This window comes from Prionailurus bengalensis, chromosome C1 (assembly GCF_016509475.1).
Source record: "Prionailurus bengalensis isolate Pbe53 chromosome C1, Fcat_Pben_1.1_paternal_pri, whole genome shotgun sequence".
In the NCBI taxonomy this organism is placed as follows: Eukaryota; Metazoa; Chordata; class Mammalia; order Carnivora; family Felidae; genus Prionailurus; species Prionailurus bengalensis.
The window spans coordinates 5,867,088-5,892,586 of NC_057345.1; the positions used below are offsets into that span (position 1 = coordinate 5,867,088).

The 25,499-nt window shown below is 48.0% G+C and overlaps 1 protein-coding gene across 8 annotated transcripts in view; it reads right to left on the bottom strand.

The window, feature by feature from the left end:
* The window catches only part of RERE (arginine-glutamic acid dipeptide repeats), a 424,113-nt gene that overhangs the window by 74,182 nt on the left and 324,432 nt on the right, over nucleotides 1-25,499 (bottom strand). For all 8 annotated transcript variants that reach the window (XM_043573708.1, XM_043573701.1, XM_043573705.1 and 5 more), the window contains one exon: nucleotides 17,662-17,760. In XM_043573708.1, the coding sequence (XP_043429643.1) occupies nucleotides 17,662-17,760 (99 nt within the window). The remainder of the gene's footprint in view (nucleotides 1-17,661; nucleotides 17,761-25,499) is intronic.

Genomic DNA, 25,499 nt, shown 5'->3' on the forward strand with positions numbered 1-25,499 from the left:
TCGGTGTGCGGATCCAGGAGCTCGGGCTCTCCCTGCTCCCGCCCTGGACTCAGCGCCCACCACCCTCGAGTGTGTGGATCAGGAGATGCGGTGAAACGGACTGGGAGGTTTCGCCTCGGCTCACGGGGACACCGTGCCGCGTGAGCTCGAGAAGGCAGGGCAGTGGTCGTGATGCGCACAGGTCCCTAGAACCCACGGCGACTGCCCCAGACTTGACTAGAGCCGGGTCCCTGCCGCTCCCTGAACGTGTCCCACCCCCCCCCCCCCCCCCCGGCGCCTCAGCGGTTCATCACGCGATGTTCTGCCCGGGGATCCTGTGCAACGTCACTAAGGAGCTATCCTTGGGCTGGTGGCTTTGATTCGCTCGCCACAGGTATGACCCTGAACAGGTTTATTTACTCGCCGTTCCGCATCTATGTTTTGTCATCCTTCTCTGTGCACCCTGCCATGGAACTTCCCGCGTCGCGCCCAGCACCAAGTCAGCACCAAGTTCTGGGCACCCAAGCCCATCACTGCCATTAGAGGCCCTCTCCTGGAAGTGGGGTAGTCCTGTCGGGGTCCATCTGTCAGAGTCCTTGCATAAGCGTAAGTCAGGTATTTAATAAATATTTCTTCAAAGACAATTCCTATTACCAGTACCTGAGCCTTCGAGGGCCACAGAAGACCCAATTGTTTAATTAATACTCTCATTTCTTAGACGAGGACCGAGGACTTGCCGAAGGCGCAGCAGCTGGTCTCAAGCACAGATTCAACCAGACACAGGTTTACCGACACTTTTGTTTTCTACCACTAAACTTTAACTGCATTACTAATACGTGGTTTTCTATAGACACATGAGGAGTTATCTGAGGAAAGTAGAAGTGAAGGGAGGGGGTAGAGAGGAAAAAAAGAGAAGAAACTGGAGTTTCTTGTTTTTGAGCAAATCACGAACCCAAAAGTAACAGGACACAACGGTGGCAAACATTCAGAGGAGACGGGAAGTTGCTTTCCCCTGGTTAATTTAGGGACAGCCCTGAGGCCTGAGATGAGGCCTGAGAGTTTTCTCCCAGGCGGGCAGAGGATCCAGACTGCTCTGACTACCGGCAGCCAGGGCTGGTGGGACCTTCTCAACACAGTCTAGGGTGGCCAACGTGGAAAAAAATTCTTGTGGCTTAATAAAGGATGAAGGAAATGTTCTTTACAATGAGGAAACGAATCACCGGCCCATCAAGTTCCTTCGTGTCCTTTTTTTGGAGGGGTGGGGGGGCTTTAGGCTCGTAGGCCTTTTTGGCGAAACATCATACTAAGAAGCACTGAAGAAAATGAAACGGTGGTGACATCTACAGGGAACCACACAGGCTAGACAGAACCTCCTTCTGGGTTTAACCACAGCTTCCCCCCCCACCCCCACTCTCTCTTGGCCGCAGACAACATGCACCCAAAGCCGCCTTCGGCAAACATTTTACAAGAACCAGACCTTGCTCTTCTAATCTGTCCCCCAATCTAAAAAGTCACGGAGAAGGTTTAGAGAATCTTTTTGTCATTTAGAAGTATTCTACTGTTGTGTCCCCCATACTGGAAAATGCACGCCCGTGCGGGTGAAACGAATAGACTTTCACGCAGCTACGTGATTTTATTTCTGTAGCCAAGTTCCCACCTGTCCTTTTAGCCAAATTCAGTTCGTTCTGAGCCCTCAGAAGTTCCCAAGTCCTGAAGGCATTTATCTGGTCCTGACGGGGAACAGTTTATAGGCAACTGAGACATGACCCCGAAAGTCACCAGACGGGGGCTAAGTAATTCGATTGTTCCGAAAACACACATCACTCCTAATTAACTGACTTGAATTATCAGACATATGATCTGTCCAGATCTGGAGGCACAGTGATGTGGAATGGGGTGCCGCTGCCCTGAAGAAGGCAGCTCCCCGGCCACACGGCCCCTGCCCTACTCAGTCTCCCCGAGTGCAACTGGCTTATGTTCTCAGTAGCATCTACGTGGATCGTGCTGTTTACGTTAATTTGTTTATTTGTCCGTGTTCCCCAATAGGACACAAGCTCCTTGAGGACAGTATGTCCAATGTTATTTTTATCTCCAAGGCTTAGACGAGACCTGGTCCACCGTTAAATGCCTAACATTTGTTGAGCGACTGAGGAAACAAATAGCACAACATATCTCGGAGCCACTGCTCCCATCTGACATCTTAAATTCTAAGTAATGTTCTAGCCACAAAATCCTGCCTCCTTCGTCAACCTCTAGATGTTGATCCAATTCAACCCAACTTGGCATTTAGCGTGCCGTGCTGAGGAGTGGGACGCCGTAAGAGATGGGTTGCTCTCAAGAAGCACATCACGAAGCAGAGCAGTGCAGAGGGGTCTCTGTCTCCCCGGCCGTGGGACCTAAAATGACCATAGACGCCACAAGTTTCCTTCCCACCCCTTCCCCTGTTACTCCCATCCCAATCCCTACTTCTGGCTACGGACAGCTCACCCTAGCAACTCCCAACTGGCCCCTTATACTGTGTCCCCTGGAGGCCTGTTGTCTTCTCTCTCCCTCCCTCCCTTCTTTCTGTTCTCCAAATGCCCTCACCCCCCCCCGCCCCCCCCCCAACACCCTCACATCATGACCCATGCAGCATCCCTCACAACCCCTCTAGTAACAGAGTCAGAGGCCTAGTTCTGTGCATTCTTTGATTCCAACGGTCTGACCAGCATTTTCTGACCACGTCATCTACCGCCTCCAGCTGCTTTTTCTTGTCACGGTATCAACCAACCAAGCCAGTCTCCCTCGCCCATATTCGGTGATCCTACACCTAGCTGAGAGTCCCTTTCTCTATCCTATCTTTCGACAGCACTCTCAGGAACATGAAGAATCTTGCCCAGAGCCCTCCGGATATTCTGGATTTTTTGCATCACCGTCCTCAGTGCCCGTCATTCCAACCTAGCCGCCCACTGACAGCCAACCTTCACATTTGGGCAGCCCTGAAAACCTGGACATTTTCTCTTATTTACGCTGCCACCAGGAATCCCACAAAATCTTTTTCTTGATTACGACCCACAGCCCTTCGATGCTTCTGCCACCTCTACCCGGTTCCCCAAGTTGTGAATGAAGCCTGGGACCCATTGTCAGTTATTTCAACAGTGTCATCAATACTATGAGACGTGCCTCAGCATCCTGACCGGTTTCCTCCCCTAATCCTTCACATGAGTTATGCCAAAGACAGCCTCAGTCCTACGACTGCGTGTATTAAACAAAAACAAAACAAAACAAAACAAAGTAACTACTCCTCGTATCCTAGGAGTTCAATATAACGGTTAACAAATTAAACAGTATAGAGTCCAAACCTTTCTCCAGCCTTTTCTGACTTCGTTATTTTGTCCATCCCTCTGCCTATCAACATAAGAGTCCCCTAGAAAGTCCCTTTTCAGTCTGTACTGCTATCCCTGATGACTCACCAGCTCCCGGCTCTGCTACTTAGCAGCTGAGACCCTGAGCCAGCTTCCGGTCTCCTCAACTGTGAGCTTTCCCTGTAGACCAGAAATCTCTCCTACCTTTAGACCTTCATTTCTAACAGCTGGATCCACCCACATCTTTTTAAGTCACTGAAGATTAACACAAACACTCCCGGCTCCTCTAAAACAAGTCCCGATGTCAGATTTTGTCACTAGTACCACCAGTCTCCTCCCTCGTGCCAAAACACGAAGCCTGAATGGTGTTTCTCCCCCCTTTCCTTGGTTCCCACCTCCAATCGGCTAGGCTTCTCTAGAGACACCACGTGGTACAGCAAGGGAGGAGCTGGACCGGAAAGCAGGCTCTCCAGATCACTCTGTGACACGTCAGTCCAGTCGGTGCAAGCCGAGCGCTCAGAACAGCACCTGGCGCAGAATAAAGGTCTTAGGATTGCCCTGAAGTTCTTGGTTTTAGTTGTTCCGCTTGCTTCTCCCTCCCTCTACCCCACAACCTCGGCTGGGTGTTAGAACCCAATGCCCTGGTCATATCCCAGATGAATTAAATCAGAATCTTGGGGTGGGACCCAAGTCTCTGTTTTGTGTGTGTGTGTGTGTGTGTGTGTGTGTGTGTGCGCGCTCGTGTGCACGCACTAAAGTTCCCTGTGTGAGTCTAGTGTGCCCCCAAGGTTGAGAATCACTGCTATAAACTTTCAACATCTCTCACTAGGACCACAGTCCATAGCCTGGAACCTGGACGCCCAGGTCCCACCCCAGAGATTCTGGTCTAACCAGGCTGGAGTATATAGTCTTAGCACTGAGAGATGTTGAAGTTTTCCAGATGATTCTAACATGTAGCCAAGTTCCAGAACCACTAGCTCCCTTCTCTACCCACTTTACCACCATTACTGCTGAATTAATATTCAATGGTGGCCCCAGTCCTATCACTCCCCACGTTCAAAAATGTGTAATTATTCCTTATTTTCTATTAAGTTAAACATAAACTTCTCTTTCCATAAAGGGTGGGTGGCTTTGAATCAATCAGCTGTCTCAGACACTCCTCCACCCACAGCTTCAAACTGGGCGACTGGCTATTAAGCAGCCACTCACATTCTTTGATGCCTTTGTTCTGCCATTAACCTGGATCCACCGTGCCTGGCGAAACCCTACCCATGCTTTCAGGTTCCTATCTAATAACACCTCCTCCGAGAGCCCTTCCTGATCTCCCCGTCCGACAGTGGAAAGTGGCAAGTGCAGCCCCGCGTGTCCCGTGGGCCCCAGCACAACACCAGGAGCAGGAGGGGCACTCAGAAAGTTTCCAATTGTGTGGCTGCTGTCTCCTCTCCAGGTTGCCTGTGGCGACAACAGCCAACTCAAGTACGCGTGTACACTCAGTGCCAAAATCAGTCAGGGATGCCACTCAGCCAGGCAATTATCAAGGTCAGTGGGGACTCCTGCAGAGATCTTAGTGGCTGAAGAACAAACGTAGTTTATTTGTCTCCAGTCAGCGATAAGCTCCCTTCCTCTTGGATGGCGAACCAATACTGTTTTCTAATCTGTGTCTAAAACACAAAGCTAAACTAACGACAGCAGGAAGAGAAGGTTCTAGAGGAAGAATTACGACAGTGAGCAGTGGATAAAAAGACTCCAAATGCATCCAGCAGAATGTTGCAGGGGTCTGGAAAGGCAGTGGAATTAAGTTCAATATAAAGTAGGAAAAAAAGCCCTCCCCTCCCATATAATGGTACTTAAGGCAAATCTGAAGTCGGTTATCCAGAAACAGACAATAAGGTTTGGTTTTGAACTACACAAATCCATCACTCCTTTTGTCAAGATACTCGTTTGAAGGACAGTGCCTCCCTCACACCTGCGTATCCTCCTAGCGACGGATTTCTGCGGTGCCGTAGATGATTTCAAACCAACAGAGGATAACATGGCAGGATGCTTACTGGCTCCTCTTGACGTACGAGCAAGTGAATGATCCATCTGAAAAAGTTTGCCTTTTAAAAGCAAGATAATCTAAGTGGATCCTTTGAATGTTTGGCAGGGGTTTTAGAGAGAGTGCTCACAGGAGAGAGAGAGAGAGAGAGAGAGCACGAGCGAGCCTGGCTGGGGGGCAGGGGGAGAATGTGAGCAGACTATGAAGTCAGAGAGTTCTAAAGAGGGAGACACACTACCAGGGTCAGGCTGTTCCGGGGTCAAAAAACTGGAAAGCTGACAAAGAACTTGGGCTGTCTCAAAGGACAACCAGAAAATAATTTTCAAACTTTTGTTTCTGCTAAAGGATTGGAGCATTTCATTTTCGTGGACTGGGCAGAGAGGGAGGATCCAAATATTCAGAGTCCATCCCAACTTTAAGCTACTTTGAGAGTCTGGAACAGCTTTGGCTGATGAAATCAAGGGTCCCAAGTGGTGGTCCGCTGGGAACACAGGGATTGGGAACCACAGACCGGGGGCCCAGTGCCTTCCACAAACAAAGCTATTTTATTTTTAGATGAATGTTAGATGGGTTTTGAGTCCAGGTCAACTGCTCCCCACATCTGTGCTTAATAACACCTTGTTAAATCCATTTTCTAAAACCCTTCTTTCAAAAATGGACAACCAAGCCTGCTTAGCTAGCTATGTTATCCTAACTAATTAGAGGCCCTAGATGGAAAAAGAAAATGATTAATTTAGGCTGAAAGTGCCTGTTTGGAAAGTGGCTTATTTGCAAGTGGGTAACGCCTGCATAGGCTTCAGGAACAGTGGCTCCCAGACAAGATGGGGGCTCGTGAGAGGAGAAAAGGGACTGAAATGACACAGAGCGGAGCCACTGGTGACAGATCACCCTTCCCTCTGGCTCTGGGAGAGCCTTTAACACTTGTTAACATGCATCTCTGGGGTCCAGAGGTTTTGTTTTATTATTGCTGATGGGGAAGATGAGAAAAACAAATTTACAATCAAAACTGACAAACCAGTTGTGAGGAAGCCAAGAACTCTTAGTTAGCACTAGGACACAGGAGTCTGTGGGCATACGTGCTTTCAGATTTCTTAAACAGAGATGATTCTGTTAGCTGGAGATAAGCTATCAGTCCAGTTTTGCACCTGGGAAGTGAAAGGGAGGCGTGGTCGGCAGGAGGAAATTGGTATCAGGTCCAGATTTCCGGGCAAACACACCTGCGGGGCCGTTGCAAAGTGTGCCCTTTCGCCCTTCCTTTCCCTTCCCTGTCATTTCTTACAGAGCAAACTAAGGCTCAAGGAGGGGACCTGACTTCCTCGACATCTCAAAGGTGGCTGGCGGCCTGAGGACTGTCGTCCAGCCTTGCGTTCTCTCTGAACACGTCCCACCCCAATGAGCCTTCCAGAGAGGAGAGAGAAGGGTGTCATTTAAGCTCTTCCCTTCCTCCAGAGCTCAAGTGCGCTGCATTTCAGCCACATACTTCGTGCCCTCGGGTGGCAGAGTCGCGCAGGACGCCGGACAGTGACGGCAAAGCTGCAGGTATTCGGTGTGGCACAGGCACTTCCCCCATTTCCAGGACAGAGACCTTCCCAGTGTTCTCTGGGTCACGATCTCTGAACGTTTGACAAAAGGATCCAGAATGACAGAGGATACGCTTAAAAGACAAACAAACAAACAAACCAGGTTCCAGACGCACACCTTAGCTATGAAACCCGGTGTGGGCACACTCCTCAGCCCTCGGGCCGCACGGAGGCCTCCAGCCATTCTGCTCTGTTCTCTCAGTTCGGTTGTCTTTTTCCTTACAACTTTGCTTTGCTCTTTCCTTAATTCCCTGGTATATTTATTTGACAGTTCTTCTGTTTCCTCTTGCTGGGATCAACGACAGGGGATCGAGCCCTTTAAACGGGAAGAAAATACTCTAGAAGTGACCAAACAGGGAGGCACACTAGAGGTTCGGGGGAAACCTGAGAGGCGAGGCGTATTTCACCCACGTACCACGGTCGCTAAAAAGACCGCCCCGAACCACCAGCCGGCCCGAAGAAAGAGATGTGCAAACAGGTCACTCCGCTCTCAAATGCGTGATGGGTGGTGAGGGAAGACGGGTTAGTCCGAGGAGCCACACCTCACACCAGGCCGTCTCCTGAGGCTCTGTCCTCCTCTCCCCACCATCGCTCGCTCTCCCACGGCCAACATGGCAACCACACATCAAGTATGAAGGGACGCTGGCAAGACGGAGCTCTCCCCGCTGGAGTCCAGAGAATGAAACCTCACACACGCGGACGGGGTTGGTTGCTTCTTCCAAGGGAAGCCACCGAGAAGGAAAGAACGGGACACGTCCAGTCGGCTCTGCTGGAGCTAAAGCGCGCACCGGCCGTGGGCTCGGAGGAGAAGCCCCCGAGGCGGCAGCGGGGAGCTCAGCCAAAGGGGCCGAGACTCTACTCGGTGCTGCGAGGCCCTGGGGGGTCAACCACCTCCACTCAGGTTCTCTTCCATCCGACCCAGTCAACACAGTAGCTTCGGATCGTCCGCCACATCCCAGGCCCTGGGCTCTGTGCTGGGGATACAAGGAGAATTCAACCAGAGGCCCTGACCTCGAGACTTCCTAGCCCCTCGTGGAAGTCCCCACACACACTTGCCGTCACAACCCAGCGCGGCGGACCTCCCCTCTCCCCAGCTCTTCAGCGCGTGGCTGACACGCTGGGTGTGTTACCGGGTGATCTTGTTTTAACCCGTCTCCCCCACTGGAACGTCAGCTCCAGGAGGGCAGGGATTTCTGCCTGTTTCGTTCCGGGCCGCATCACCGGCACCCAGAAGGGCGCCTGGCAGAGCGCCGTCCTGGTGGTCCGTCCACACCTGCGGAACGAATGGACGGGTGAACTTCGAACAGCAATCTAAAATCAGAACTGAGTAAGTAACCCGGTGAGCGACACGAAGGGTCATCCCACGTTCACGTTCACACAGGATCGACGGTAACGGAGAATGAGCGGGCTTGCCACCTGCAAGCCCCAACACCAGATGCAAGAAATAACAGAGCCAGCCAGCCAGCCAGCCGTGGGCCTGAGTGCTAAGCCGGTAAGGCCAACTGGGGGAAGTTCTCCTCTATGACCACCAAACACACTCTTGCTTCCCAACACCTCGGCACTTTGCCTTACGAATGTGGAAAATGCACCGGAATTCACCCGTATGAAGTACTTTGGAAACACGTCTTAAAGCAAATTCTGAAATATCAGTGGAAAGTGTCATTTGACAGCATGCGGGGTGGGGGCGGAGGAAAGAACAACGACAAAACGCTACTAGGAAATGTAAAAAAAAAGTACGCTGGCACTCCAGTGAAGGGAGCAATTAGGGGGCTACCAAGGCCATTGTGACTTCTACCTAAGAGAGAATTTAGATTTAAGACACAAGAATGCCAGAGAAGAGGAGACAGTTTAAAAGAGTTACTTCCTCTCATCGGGGGGTTCCTTTTTTTTAACCTCCTGTTTCCTTCCCCCCACAATGAACTCCAGTTACCAGACTAACACAGTATGTTTCACCTGTGAAAACGTACGGCTCCAATGTCACCATACACAGAATGTTCCATGCATACACATTAAAATTGGCTCCAGCTCTGTTGCTAAGAAACTGCAGAAGGAAAGGGTTTTCCATCCTCTTCATTTATAAAATAACCACTTTGTCTACAGGAGAACAAATGCAATCTCTCAAGTCCCCTTGTGTCTTGTTCTCATTTTTTAAACGAACAGAGAAAGATGACGGAGAGTGGCTGAAAGTGTATGCTGTCGCCATTTTTTTTTACACGCCCTTGGAAATGAGATGGAAAACATGGTTTCAATAACCCACTGCTGTAGTATTTATTAATCTTTCAAGCTGAAGATTCCCCCCAATACTCCCCCACTTCAAGCAAAAATGAAAAATGTCCCAGGAAAATTGCTCTTTGATTTTAAAAGGTTATCCTAAGCAGCAAGGAATAATTTGGGGTGTGCCTGCATGCAGTGTGGGGTTACTTCCCAGGTCTCTGTGCTGTTCCTCATTGCCCTAAGGCCTGAACATGTACACGCACCAACATGCACACACACATTTAAATTAAATTGGTACTGCCTCTTGGAGCCCAAGAACAGCACAACTTACTGTTGGTTTTAAACAAAATTACCTAGTATCAGGGCTGGGGGGTAAGGAACTTTAGAAACATACTGGTTAAAGAAAATGAGAAAAAGAAAGGCCTTGTTTAGAAAAACAGGCATACTACCTTCTCTGACCACAGTTTAAAGAGGAAGCCTAGAAAGCAATAAAGCCACGTATGTGAAATGCAAGGTCATGGCTGAATTTGTAGATTTAACCCAGAGGCAACTTCTATTGACATGAAATACTGGAATAAATTTTTGAAATATCTCTCTCCTTCTAATGTTCAGCCTATCTCATTTACTAAAGGATTTTAAAATACGTCTCTCTTTACAGGTTGTTATGCAGTAGAGCCTTCCTGCAAACTAACTGACAAAATTGATTGCCTTACACCAACTCTTCCACACATATAATTGATTTTTAATTCACCATCTCATTTTCGAATGGACTTGGCAGTAATATACTCCACTCTATTCACACTATTGACTTGTTTAAAAAAGGGTTTGATTCAAAGGCTGATGGGCGCCAATCATAGGAAAATTAGTTCAATCTCATTAATACTTGAAGCATTGTACAAATTTTACTTGTATCTATATTTTCCTCTTTTATTGACTTGTTTATTTTTTAAAGATTTTATTGTTTGAAGTAATCTCTATGTAGACCCAATGTGGGGCTCCCACCTAAAAACCCAAGATCAAGAGGTGTATGCTCTACTGACTGAGCCAGCCAGGCACCCTTTTATTTTTCTTTTTTAACACCAAGGACTGATTTTTGCTATGGACCATAGGAACACATAACATGAGTAATAATATATAAATACGTGTGTGTGTGTGTGTGTGTGTGTGTATATATGTATATATGCATGTAACTTATGTGTAAATAATATGCCAAAATGTCTACTTATCTTCCCTACCCTCTTATCTCAGAATTAAGTTGTTTGTAAGAGGCAGTACCAATTAATTTAAAATTAGAGGAAGGGTAATCAGTTGAGAGAAACAGCTACTTCAATTTAAAATTTACTAACTACCTATTCTGTGTTGCAGAGGTATAGAAAGGTATCTCTAGTCCAAGTTCTGGGTATATCGTAAACATTCTCAGATTAAGATTTCTTATGAAAGTGAGAATTCCAATAAAACGATTCAACTTACGTAAGTTTACAAACACATAAACCAATGTACATACAGGAACAAAGACACAAAGAGGGCAGGAAACCTAGAGACTGAGATGGTAGTGAGGTTTCAACTCCCCTGTAATGATTTTGTAATGATATCCTAACAACAGAGAGGATGCACATAAAATTTACAAGAGAAAAAAAATGAATGGGTTCATATTAGATGACCGACAGGACCCTCCTATCACCAACATTTTTTGAATGACTATGTAAAATGCCCAACAACTCTAGAAACCTGGTCATTTCTAAAAATCAATACCAACCATACAATTAAGGCTTCCCTTATATTGAAAATACACAATTTAATACTAAACACTGAGATTATGGACATCTTAAAACTCACACGATGGTAACTGCAGGCTGAGGAGGGCTGGCTCTCTTCCCCTGTCATCATCCCCATCTCTGCTTTCACCTCCAAAACCTCCTGCTGCTATATAGGACCTTAACTCTGGTTTTGCTGTGGATTCCATTTTCTACAGCTGCCACACAAACAGCAAATAAAATTCATTGTATTTTTGCCCCACTAAGCAGCTCTGTCTTCTGGTACATCCAGATGCCTGGCTTGAAAAGAGCGAGCAAGGAAAACAATGTTTTCTTGAGCAGACATTCCAAAAAGGGCCCAACAGAGGCGTCTGAAGACGCTGCTGGGAGAGACACCCCTCAAACAGCTGTGTGTGTCTGTGGCAATCATTCCTTGACCAGCCACACGGGTTCATTGGTTTACAAATATTCAGACAATTGGTTTGGCACGTCATGTCAATTTTGAAAGAAGGATTTTCGTTTGCGTTTATGATAACACTGAGCTTTATGCTGAAGGACAGCTTAGACGTTTTAAAATTTATGAATTTGTAAATCCATGTACACGACCAGTTAAAGTTTATCACCGCACCAGGGATGAACTATCTTTGGATAAAAATGTCAGAGATCATTCGTATCTAGGCTGTTCACGCAATGTAGGACATCAACGCTGATACCCAATATTGAAAGGGAAGCGTATTTCCAGATAAAAGTTACAGTTACCCATGACCACGCGGAATCCCCTGCGGGAACACCAGACGCAACAAAGCCTTCACCTCAGGCAACACCTGGAGTTTTGCTGAAAGCCACCTGGACATGAAAAGAACGTCCCAAACAAACCTGGCCAAGTGGATGGGAAGCAAAGGGTGAAGCGTGCAGCTCGGTGCAGCACCCAACCTTACAACCTTGCAAGTCAGGCCACACTCCACAAGGAAAATGCAGGCCCTGAATTTTAAAAAGAATTCAATTAGCATCCCCAGCATTTCCATAATCAACAGCTGAATGCTAATTAAGAGCACAGCAGCCAGCAGCAATGGAATCCCAGCGCAATAAGCAACGGCAAGCACAGCAAATGCTACCTTCGGCTCACGTGCATAAATAAGCGGAATTAATAACTACCCGAGCATGGAAGGGTGACTTCATCTGTTTCGATTAGGTGCAGTTCAGCCTGGGGCCTTTGTGGTAGATTTGAATGTGTTCATCATGTTTAATTAAAAACCTAATAATCCAGAGTTTCTTTTACTTTTTCTTTTCTTTTTTTTAACAAGTTCTGATCAGTATTTTTCTCCTCTTTCTCTTCCTAAGTCCTACTCATTTAAATGGCTCCCTGATACGGAACAATATTTTTAGCATAACGTAAGTGAAACTGGTTAACCGTCAGTACAACTCCCAAACGCAGTAGCCAGCCGTGCACTTTGGTTCCATCCAACTGACCTAGCATTTCTTTGCAACTGCCTCTCTGATCTGACCCAGTTTATTTAGCCTGAGAGACTGCCTTGAGCTAGCTACCAAGGAGCTTCTCACTCATTCCACTAAAGCAGAGCTCAACTGTCACTTTCTGGCCTAGAATTTGACAGAAATTGGCCCAAATCTGGTAGCCATTCCCCAAGATTTAAAGTATTTCATGGGGCGCCTGGGTGGCGCAGTCGGTTAAGCGTCCGACTTCAGCCAGGTCACGATCTCGCGGTCCGTGGGTTCGAGCCCCGCGTCGGGCTCTGGGCTGATGGCTCGGAGCCTGGAGCCTGTTTCCGAGTCTGTGTCTCCCTCTCTCTCTGCCCCTCCCCCGTTCATGCTCTGTCTCTCTCTGTCCCAAAAATAAATAAAAACGTTGAAAAAAAAATTTTTTTTAAAAATAAAAATAAAAAATAAAGTATTTCAGCCCCCAAAGAAACTTCAGTAAGAAATACCATATCTATAGGGGCATGCGCCTGGGTGGCTCAGTTGGTTAAGCATCCAATTTTGACTCAGGTCATGATCTCACAGCTCCTAGGTTTGAGCCCCATGTCAGGCTCTGTGCTGACAGCTCGGAGCCTGGAGCCTGCTTCAGATTCTGTGTCTCCCTGTCTCTCTGTCCCTCCCCTGCTCACGCTCTGTCGCTCAAAAATAAATAAACATTTAAAAAAATAATAACATATAAAAAGAAACACCGTACCAATAGATACACAAGCGGTCAAAGGAATCACTGAGAGAAAATGTAGAATGAAAAGCCTCTCACTGTGTAATTTTGAGGTAAAATCTCAACAATTAGTTAATATCTGAAAGACCCAGGATGAAGAAATTGGGTGGTGTTATCACAAAGAATATGGGAAATTTTTTCCAAAGGTAAAACTTTTAAGGTCAGCTTTGAGCACATGTAAAAGTTTTTCTCTGATGCATAATTATTAACTATTACAAGTTTTAAAATGTTAGAGTGAAGGTAATCTTTTTTTTTATATATTTTTTTATACTTACTTTGTTTTTAAATATTTTTTTTAATATTTACTTTTTAAAATATTTACTTTTGAGAGAGAGAGAGACAGAGTGCAAGTGGGAGAGAGGCAGGAGAGAGGGAGACACAGAATCCAAAGCAGGCTCCAGGCTCCAGGCTCCGAGCTGTCAGCACAGAGCTCAACGCGGAGCTCGAACTTTCCAACCTCAAGATCATGACCTGAGCTGAAGCCCCAGAACGATCTTAATTAAAGAATCTTGGGTGGCTCAGTGGGTTCAGTGTCTGACTTTGGCTCAGGTCATGATCTTACAGTTCGTGGGATTGAGCCTCATGTCGGGCTCTCAGCTGTCAGGGCGGAGCCTGCTTCAGATTCTTTGTCCACCCCTGCCCCCCACCACCGTCCCTCCCTGGAAGATGTGCGATCTCTCTCTCTCTCTCTCTCTCTCTCTCTCAAAAATAAACATTAAAACAATTTTTTTAAAAATCTTTATTCACTTTTGAGAGACAGAGCATGAGTGGAGGAAGGGCACAGAGAGAGGAGAGACACAGAATCCCAAGCAGGCTCCAGGCTCTGAGCTGTCAGCACAGAGCCCGATGTGGGGCTCGAACCCACGAACCGTGAGATCATGACCTGAGCCGAAGTCAGACGCTTACTGACTGAGCCACCCAGGTGGTGTCCCCAAAATAAACATTTTTTAAAAATTAAAAAAAAAATCTTTACAAACAATAATCTTGAATAAAGGGTTGTTAACATTCTTCAAGCCCCTCTTAGAGACATTAGTCTCTACCAGACCCCATCAGTTAAGTCCCTGCTCTTAAGTTTATGAACTAGGAGGGCAATCAACTCAGAAGTAAAGCCTGTGAGGAGGAGCGGAGGAAGGGGCGGGAAAAAGCCAGGGGCAGGCTGCTAACAAGCGCTGCAAACTGGGGAAACAGCTCAGAAGAGGGCGCGATCACAGCGGGCTGGGCCCGGGAACGGCCCTGAACCTCAAAGAGAGGTGAAAAGCAGTGCGGGTGTCACTGGCGAGACGGGGAGAGATCTGTCTGGTCAGGGAGCAGCGCACCCGCAGGAGCCAGGACGCACAGGGGCCGCGTGTTCCCAGCCCGGCCAGGGGTTCGCACTGTCAGGTGCTCGTTCCACCAACCCTTGCACACAGGAGTGTCCAGTTCATATAAACGCGAAGGAAAACAACTTCATCGACGCTGCTGCAGTTAGATCAAGTGGATATACTGGAGGCAATGACGCTTCAAAATAACTAAAATGTCAGGGCGCCTGCGGGGCTCAGTCAGATGAGCGTCTGGCTCTGGATTTCGGCTCAGGTCACGATCTCACCGTTTGTGGGTTTGAGCCCCGCGTTGGGGCTCTGGGGTGACAGCGTGGAGCCTGCTTGGGATTCTCTCTCCCCATCTCTCTCTGCCCCTTCCCCTCCAAAATAAATAAACTAAAAAATAACTAAGACGTCCAGGTACACAGAAAACTTGGAGGGGAAAAAGAAGAGGGGTAGGCCCACGTACTTACTTTAGTCGGGACACGCTTTGCTTACTCCTGTTGAGTGCTGGGGCGGGAAATGAGGGGACTTCCAGGGAAGAGGCCGCACACACAGAGGGTGATGCTCTCGCAGCCAAAACCAGGCCAGGGCAGGGGCTCACCAGTGATGGTGCCTCGCTGCCACGTCAAGCTGGTCCAAGATTTGAGAGGCTCCCTTCAGCCTCTCAATTACTCCATCCCTCTTTCCCATTCACTTTTGAGGTTTTAGAAAATGAAGCTTAACTTCCTATAAATAAGGGGACGGCCATTTGATCTCTGAGTTCTGCAAGGGCCGGAGGCCTGCCAACATACTTCTCAAAACCTACACCGACACAAGAAGCAAACGTGATAGAAATGAGCCCAATGACAAGGACTTATGCAGTTACGGATCATTATCATGTCCGCCTAGAGTCGTGCTTCACTTTTTAAAATAAAGCCGAGCGTTTTCTGATGCGTAAGACTCCCCTTTCCCTCCCACCGGCTGCCGACAGCAGGGACACGGTTCACATTGTGCCCAAGAGAAGCGAGTGCAGCAGGAAAAGGAAAGCAGCTTTCTTTTAAGTGGGAGTCTTTAAATTCCAGAGCGAACGAGAGGTCTGGGAGACAGGAAGGGAGAGTGAGAGTGCCTGGCCGCCCGGCCGCTGAGGAGCCCCGGGGCGTCAGCGCAAAGGAAGGAACAAGAAGGGCATCGGGGCACGTGGGCGCTGATGGGGTCTCCGGGTTGGGGGCATTTCACACATTCCTTCCATCCTTTCACCTCCTCACATCTTTCTGGCACCAAGACTTCCTGAGGAACTTTAAAATTTCATCAGTCACAAGTCGGATCTCCTTGTCACAGAAATGGGTCCACAGCGAAAACCACATCCACGGGACTTTACAAAAGAAACGAATGTGACGTGTGTACTCTGCCAGTGTCTGAACAGGAACAGATGTTTAAGATGCCCCCAACTCTTTACTGATCGTGTAAAGGTTTTAAACTTTTAATTTCTAAACAGCAGCACCAACCTCATCATGCGTCTGATAAGCTGCAAGTGTTAACGGGCTATGAAAAAGCTCTCTCCCGACCAAGCCTTCAGGGGCCGCTTCAGTCCGCCCCTGCTACCTCCTCGTCTCCTGCTTTGCCCCTGACTGCCCAACCCCCACGTGGCCTTTCCTCGAACAATCGCCTTGGCTCTTGCTCCAATGTGCACCCAGGGTCTCGCCATTTCCCACCGGCACTGCCACCGTGTTGTTTGCTCACCGGTCTCGGGCCCGGATGCTCGCAATGGCCCCGGAAGCCCACCTGCGACTCAGTGGCCAGAGGGCGCCCGCCAGCAGACGATGGTACCCTCTGCTCAGAATCCGCCCACGCAGAGCGAAGAACGAGGCACCGACCGTGGGTCCGCAGGCCGCGCCCGATCCCCGCACTATCCCTTCCCCGCAGACACATGCCTGCCTCCGTCCTGAACGCGCCCGGGGCCCGGAGTTCTCTCTCCCGGCCACGCTTTCACCGTAGGGCCCCGATCCAAAAGGCTCACCTCTGCTCAAATGGTTCTTACCAGGCCTTTCCTCAGCCCCTTCTGCCACACAGCCCCTCACCCAGCTTACTCCCCATCCTCCTTGCCTACTCCGTCTTCCCCAGCACGTGTGTGTACCGCCACTTAACAAATATTGATTTACAGACGGTCTCTCCTCTGAAAACAAACACAAGCCTCGTGAGGAGGGACCTTTGTTCTTGGTACGGCTCCTAGCACAGCACCCGGCACACAACAAGTACTCGATAAATATTGCCGAAATAAACAAAAGAGCGAGATCAGGAAAGCACCAAGAGCTTCTAAGCACGCTTTCTTAGCAGATTTAGAACACAGGCGAGGAACTTAAAATCGACAGGTCTACCAGTGACAGCCGCCATCTTCGTTTCTTTCAACCTAAAGGGCAAACGTCAAGCCGTAACACGCAAACACGAGACCGTATCTGCAAGAGCACAAGCAGTCTGTAAGTCTCTGACAGCAACGCCTTCCAGAAGTCACAAGATGGGGATGTAGCTCCATGGGAACTCAGTCGGCTGGGACAGGAATCCGTGGGTTTTCAATCTGTGTTTGTGGGCACCTATCTTATCTCCCTACCTTCTTTGCTGAGCCACGATGACAGGACGAATATGTAAGATCCACTACATTTATATCATCGGGTCTATGCTACCTGCTCTTGAGTAACGTCCTTCAGCAGGTTAGGGATCCTGCTGGCCCTCCAAATAAAAACAAGGCCACAGCCCCGCTCTAGGTTACGCAGCAAATGGTTTTAACGCGTATGTCTTAAGGGGCATGTGGGCGGCTCAGTCGGTTGAACGTCTGACTCGGCTCAGGTCGTGATCTCACGGTTCGTGAGTTTGAGCCCCGAGTCAGGCTCTGTGCCGACAGCGCCGAGCCGGCTTCAGATCCTCTGTCCTCCTTTCTCTGCCCCTCCCCTGCTCACGCTTTCTCTCTCAAAAATAAAAAATAAGCATTAAAAAATGCTTATGTCTTAAAATAGGCATCAAACGCTGACTTGCTGAAACCAGCCAACCAACCCTACAGATTCTTCTGTCTTTCCATGAAACCGGAGAACATCCTTCCCACAGAGCTTCCTAAAATGCAAGTCTTTCTGTGCAACTTTCAGGTTTAAAGTCTCCTTTCTTTGACCGCTGGGTACCATGGACAGTCCCCGGAGGAGCAGGGAGGTCACGCACTGAGAAGCAGACACCCCGGTGACCCAGACCGCAGGGCCAGTCCCGTCCGAGCTCACCACTTCGTCCTCGGTCCAGCACTTCTCGATCAGCTTGGGCACGGGCTTCTTGACCAGGCGCTGCAGGGCTTTGCCAGCGTCATAACCACTTTCGTGTAGCTGAAACAACAACAACAACAACAATTTTAGTCAGATAAGTGTGCCACACAGCAGATCTGGAAGCAAATCAATGAAAGAGAAGCCCTGCGTTTGTCCTGACAGAAGAATCATGGAACGGGCATGCTCGTCAGCACAATTCACATCCCCCCCACCCCAGGTCCAGCTGTTCGGGGAAAGGGAGGCAGGCAAGGCAGAGAACATTTTGGCAAGAACAGGAACAACGTTAAGAACAGTAACATTTACTGAACATCCGACCTGGCACAGAGGTAAACACGTTCCTCGTGCTCATTATTTTTTTTAATCCTGTATTTTTTTAATTCTCTCATTTAAGCTTATGGGGCAGGAAGTATAGTCACCTCATTTTATGGATAAGGACACCGAGGCATCGAAAGGTCAAGTGTAAAGGTGCTCACCACACTAAACCAGTAGGCGGTAAAGCCAAGACTCCGACCAGGCAACATGGTTCCCACTCACTCTCGTCCCCCTCTCCCCAGAGCAGTTCAAAGACCTACTGCATTATGTTCTCTCCTGGTGGCATTTCTGAAGTCTTGCTACTGTAGTCACTTCACTAAAAAAATCTGAAGTGCCTAAACTATACGAGCTTTGTAATGAAACTCTGTAACAGTATACTAACTGCTCAGTACACACGAATGAAGAGACTGGTTTATCTACACATTCCTCTTAGGACCAGACTTCTCTCTCACCAAAGGAGATCAACTTTTCCCGTTCCACATCCTTTCCAACCCCAGGCAGTGCCTGACACCGCTCCCCCTCTCTATCTTGCAAAGACACTCCTTTCCTGGTTCACGTGACCCCAGTCCTCTTCCACTTGCAGACAATGGAGTGGAGGAGCAGGCAGAAGGATCCTCTTGCTTAACCTCCCACCTCCCACCTGTGGCTGTCACTTCAGAATTCTCACTGGAAATCTGACTTTCCTTTACATATCTAGTTCCCTGGCACAAGAATCCGTCTTGGCTAGGGGTGCCTGGGTGGCTCAGTCGGTTGAGCACCTGACTTCGGCCCAGGTAACGATCCCACGCTCCGTAGGTTCCAGTCCCAGTGTCATGAATATGAATATGAATGCTAGATATTAACTTTTATACCTTCGTAACATTCATCATTAGACTTTAAAAAATAAAATAGTATACTATACTATAAATACCATACTAAATAAATCCTAAAATAAAATACCGTAATTTGGAAATGTTTGAAAACTGTCCAGGGTCGCCTGGGTGACTCAGTCAGTTAAGAGTACAACCCTTGATTTCGGCTCAGGTCATGATCCCAGAGTCATGGGATCAAGCCCCGCCTCGGGCTCTATGCTGAAAGCAAGATTCTCTCTCTCCCCCCTCTCTCTGCCTCTCCCCTGCTTCCACTCACACTACACATGCTCGTTCTCTCTCAAAATAAACTTAAAAAAAAAAAACCCCGTCTGATCTAGACTTCTTTCAGAAATATAAAAAGATGAAAACAAAGTTAGGTTTTCAATTTTTGCCCAATATCTAGAACAAGCAGATACCTGTCAAGCTCTATAATATAACAAGAATCTAAAATATGAGGTTAACAACATGGATCAGGACTGAATAAAAGAAAAAAAATTGCAGGCCTATTTAATTCTTTAAAAAGCACATATTTTAGTGATAATCTGAAGTCAATTCAAGTTGGTCAGGTCATAAATTCTTAATAAAAAGCTTATGGGAGACTAACAACATTTCTTCAGAGGTAATTATATATATATATATATCTGGGGTAATTGTAAAGAGACAAAAGACCGTGGACTCTGGAGCTAGACAATCAGATTCAAACACTAGGTCTGTTACTTACTAAGTATGTGAACTCAGACGAGCTACTCATCTTCTCTGGGCCTTAATTTTGTCATCTTTAAAAATGAGTAGAGGGGCACCTGGGTGGCTCAGTCAGTTGAGCGTCCGACTTCGGCTCAGTTCATGATCTCGCGGTCTGTGAGTTTGAGCCCCGCATCGGGCTCTGTGCTGACAGCTCAGAGCCTGGAGCCTGCTTTGGATTCTGTGTCTCCTTCTCTCTCTGCCCCTCCCCCGCTCATGCTCTGTCTCACTCTGTTTCTCAAAAATAGATAAATGTAAAAAAAAAAAAAATTTTTTTTTTTTTTTTTTTTAATAAAAATGAGTAGAACAGGGGCGTCTGGGTGGCTCAGTCAGTTAAGTGTCCAGCTCTTGATTTTTGGCTCAGGTCATGATCTCACAGTTGTGAGATCGAGCCCCACGTCGGGCTCCACGCTGATGGCGCGGAGCCTGCTTGGGATTCTCTCTCTCTCTGCCCCTCCTCCCGCCCTCACGTGCACACTCGGGCATTCTCTCTCTCTCAAAATAAATTAAAAATAAAAATAAACTTTAAAAAATGGTAGAGTGAGAACTTCTACCTCTTAGGGGATTATGAGGTGAGCATTAGAAAAAAGCATGAAAATTGCCCAGAACTGTACCTAGCATGTAATATACCAAATGAGTATTAGCAATTCATTTTTAAAAGGAAAGAGAAAAAAAATAAAGGAAGGAGCCTCTACCCAATTTTCATCAATTTTCTAGATTAGACAGTAGCCTTTCCAGAGAGAGAAAAAAACTGTTAAACTATAAACAAAACCACTTATGTTTCACATAATTATTCATGTTCATAATTTTGGAAGTTTGACTAAAACTCTGGTACAGTACACAGGAAAAATGAAGAAGAATTTTAAATCTTCTGCGGCTGATGGGAGAACAGTAAGGCCTGTTCCAAAAGCGAGCGGCTGAAGGAGCAGAGCCAATGAAACGTCATCAGCCCTCCCTGTGCCATTCCTGCCTCCCGGGGAACCGAGGACGGTTCTGAACGAGACTCGGAAGACAGGTTCCAAATGCCTCGCCGAACTTCTGGTGGTCTGGTCTGTCAGACAGGCTGGCCAGTGCGTGTGCGGCGCCCTCCGAGAGATCCCCGCCGGGCGGCTGACGTCCCCGAAGCGCAGGCCGGCGCTCGCACCCCTGCACGAATCTGCACTGGGCACCACGCTCTCCGTGGCGTGGGCCATACCCTGGGCTTCCTGCTGCTACCCTGCTCTCTAAATACTGGCCGATGCCTTCCTTTCGTCCCGTCCACCGTCTGCCTGTCCTCTTAAAATATCCCCGTTCCTGACCTTTCCATGGAAGGAATCCAATAAATATTTAGCGTCTACCCCTCTCCTCCTCTAGAAAGACATATTCAAAAAGTCAGAACTATGGGATTATTCACCAACAGTGATGAAATATTTACTGAACAAACGAAGTTCGGGCATTACTGCGCTGTCCTCAATATGCATAAAGTCTGGGACACAGGCTGGGTCCGGGGGGGGGGGGGGGGGAGGCTCTGCCTTCCCTCTTCCTAGGGAACCAAAACAAACCTCTCTACACACTCACCTTCTTCTGAATGTTACTAACATTTATTTCTACTTTCTAGGAATTCTAAGAACACTCTGAGTTTTCATTTCTTTATGGAAATACTTTAATGATACTTCATTAAAGATGTACTTTTAGCATACAAAAAGTCGTTATGGCCCACACAGCTTCACAAAAATGAAGATTACATTTTGAGCCCTTGGGGAAAATGACTGTTGTTGAGGACACCCTTCGGTCCTTCCACAGGTATTTGCAGAGTGCTAAACTGCCAGGGAGAGATATGGCTCGTGAAGAACAAAGACAACGGTCATCAGGAAAGTAAGACCGAGAAGGGTCTGTAACAGTCACTGCAGAACGTGTCTATCTAAATCTCACATTCAAAATCTAGGGTCCCAAAAGGCTGGGGACTACCTTCTTTAGTCCATGTATCAAGCAACAAGTAAGGCCTTCTAAAAGGGGGGTTGTTTTCTAGATGATCACGAAGATTTCCTTTCTTTGGGTTGGAGACAAAATAATGTTTGAGGAAGAGCTTAACTGGATATTTCCACTGTATTCCTTATGTGAATTAGAATTAAGTCTACCAAAATACTGGCTATCTTAAATCTCTAAAATTGTCATTAACAACATTCCCCTCTAATATAGTGTCGAGCTCTAACAGATTAAGTAATTTCATCTTGAGGAAAACATGATGTGGGTTTCAAATTTTAAACCCCTGATCACAGCCACACACACACATTCATATAGTCAGGAAATGCAGTACAGGCTTCCCAATATCGCTAAGGTAAAAGGTCCTTTAATGTGAATAAAATTTTCTTCCATTTCTCCAGAGAAGACTGTTCAAAGAAATTGCAACGAAGACAGGGGGAGAACCCCTCAAACGTCTTACAGCTTCACTTTGTAGCCTTGGAAAAGCAATTCAAGCAAGGTAAGTAAACCTTCTGTCCATTCTGCAACCAAGCAGGGCTGGTAAGACCTGGGATTAAATGCGATTTTAATGTAGAGTACAGTGAGCTGTACCATTTTAGAGCAGATGGGAAAAGACCACTGCAAAATGCAGGGACCAAGAAAAAGCATCGTTACTCAACCAGCTTCCAATGTTTACAAGCTACTGGGGAGAGAAGCATTTAGATCTTACACCATCCCCATCACCCCGCCAGCCACTAAAGCAGGATGTCATTCAGCAGAAACCACTGTTTTCAAACCCATCATCACAAGGGGTGTGTGTGTGTGTGTGTGTGTGTGTGTGCGCGCGAGCGCGCGCGCCCCGCACGTAATCCAATGATCAAGGAGGCACAGTCTTGTAAATCTGCTGCTTCCGCATCACTGAACCGCAAGTCTGCACTTCTACACGAGTAAAATCAGTCTTTCCCTAAACCACAGGTCGATACCTGGGGAATCTGATAACAAGACGGTGGTTCTTCAACGCGCTAGCCTTTCAAGTCACTCCATCCCGGAACGATCCCGGCCTGGTTGTTTTCCTGCGCTTTGCTCTTTGTTCCCCGGGCCTGGCTCCACAGAACCCTCGGGCCGCGTTCCTTCCTCGGCCTTTGGTCCGTTCACCGTGAAACGGCCAACAGGACCCTCCGGCACCGGGGGTCCGCCCTCGTCTTCCAGGCCTCCCGGCGGCCGTGGGGCCCGTGGGGCCCAGGGCGGGGGGGCGGCCCCGCCTCAGAGGCAGGCTGCGGGCACCACGTTCTCTCTGCCCCCCGTCCCGTCAACAAGGGCCAACTAAGCGGCTCCCAGGGCCACCGCCGCGCTAGCAAGGACCCGCACGAGCGAGCCAGCCGAGCGGACGCGGCGGGAGCTGTGGCGCTAAAAACGAGAGCAGCTTGAGGAACACGCTCCCGGGCTGGTGCCACCGTGGCGAACGGAACCGCCACACGGAACCCGCAGAGCCAAAGCCACCGCGCCACACGCAAGCGCATGTAGCCAGTTGCGTGAAAAGCTCTCCGCGACTTCAGGCGCCCGGCAGCCCCTCCTGTGGAAACCGCCCCAGAGTCCGTGCCTTCTGTCAACACCTTGCGAACCCAGCGCGGGATCTGAGGCAGGAGACGGACTCCTGTCAGCAGTTGTGTCACAAAACGGCCGAGCCGAGGTTTTCGACCGTCAAACGGGCCTAACACCACTGTCCCTCAGCCGCGACCAAAGACAATGGAAGGTACTAAATGAGATACAACGTGACAAGATACGTGAAATGTCAAAAAGCTACGCGCCGTGTAGCGGTGTCATCACCACAGGAGACATTTCAGGTGCACACCTCTCACCTAAGACTACCGGGCACATACAAGTTCAGTAGATCATCTGCCGTGCGGCGCTGGGGCCCACGCACCCTCGATGGTCAGCTGCGGCTTCTGACCTCTCCGGGATCAGCAGGAAGAAAGGATCGTGCCGCAAGAAGAAAAACACATTTCTGCATAATTGCCCAAGTTAAATCTGCAACTCTCGCTCTGCCTGACAAATCACTCCCTGCTTATTACTTTCTATAATTTAATATATATAAGTGCTTTACTGGCAAGCTTCTCGAAAGAATAAATAATACTTAATGACTGCCTACAGTTTAATTAACTCATGATTGAACTTCTCATGGATTGCTATAAACATTAAATTATATCCTTCCTCAAAGCTGCCATGGATGGAGATCTTGTTTCAAGCTTTAACTCTCCTGCCTAAACAATTTTGAATTTGCAGCAAATCTGTATATTGCACAGAGAGGTGAGAGAATCAACCTTAATGCCTGGTTATAAAGTATGTTATTTTATAGAGCAAAAACGAGGTCTTAACTTAAATAAGACTGAAAATGCGCACATGTCCAAACACCTCATTTATATTACAGCAATCATTAAGCATCTCTGGATCCCAGGCAGTCTTATTAGCACAAACTCTGTGTATTACCACAAGGCTTCAAGTTTCTGCTGTGGCTTCTCATCTCAGCTGCCATTTTCTGTCTGCGTGATGTTGCAAATAAATTTTCCTTTTGGCACGGCTCAGCTGTCAGGCACCCCTGTTCTATAATGAACCCATGAATTACATCTCCCTGCTCTGACATCTCCGGTCTCACACATCAAAATATTGTTCTTCGATTGTAATTTATAACTTAATTTAAATGTCCCTTTTGCTGTGACCTTTTTAGATCAAATGGCATCGCATCTGGCAGTTTCTCCTACCCCAAAGCATCCTTTTGCAATTATAGCCATTATAATAACTGCAGAAAAAGCCTTAGACTGCATTCATGCTAAATATTAAATAATTGCAGTCCATTAAGAACAGTATTAGGTTTAAAAGTCTTTTGCTCTGTGAAATGTTTATTTGCAAGAAAGTGCCAAAATAGCTTAGAAAGGAGAAAAAGTGGGATTTGGAAGAGATCTTAAAATTCTCCGTGTAGTTCTAATTATTTCAACCGTTAACGTAAATGAGAAAGATCTCAAAGAAGTCAAAGACAAAACTTTAAAAAATCTGTCTCCTAATCCATGATTTACAGATGTCCGTATATTTTCAGTCATACCACCATCACCAATGAGCCAGTCAGGCTCAAAATACGTACGTGTGCGCACGAAAAAACTGTAACTGAAACTACAGGCACGCTATTCACTTTTGTTTGGCCACTGTCACTCCAAATAATGCTATTTGATCACTAGAAAGGCTGAATTTGTCTGAACGTTCTCGCGGGGGCACAGTTTAAAGACTGCGGCAAAGATGCAGAACGTAGCTGCTTGAAGCAGGGCTGAGGGGCGGGTCTGGGGAGTTTTCAGAGGGAAAACACAGTCGCTGCACCAACCCTCCCCGCGACAGTCCGTGCGTAACTACAAGGTTCCAGAACCCGCACCGGCCCCTGGGGCCGGTTGGGGGGGGGGGGGGGGACAAGTAGCTGGGTGCCACGTGTGTGTTGCAAAGTCTGGGACCTTTCGGACTCCGCCACTCTTCACGCCACCACATGTGGCAAGAGTACTGACAACGAGGAAGCAAAACTGGGAGGTCTGCTCTCTTGCTCAAGGCCACTTCCACGGCAGAGATCGAGGACTCTAACATAAACCCACGTCCAGGAGGAGCTGGGAGACCCGGGCCCGCGCCCGCGGCTATCCTGGGGCAGCTCAGGCCTGGCGGGCTCCGGACCCCTCCAGCTGCAAGGACACAGCCAGCACACGGCCCGTCTGCACGTGGGGGCAGGCGGGGTGGCCGGGGGGAGGGAACCAGCAACTCAGAGAGGAGGACATGCACCCACATGAAGAAAATGATGAGATGAGCTCTCCTCAAAACACACAAGGTGTCGGTGGACACTCACGGGAGTGACATTTACCATTTTGAAAAACCAAGATGACTTCATACAGCAGGTTTTAAAAATCAATGATCAGTGCAGTATGA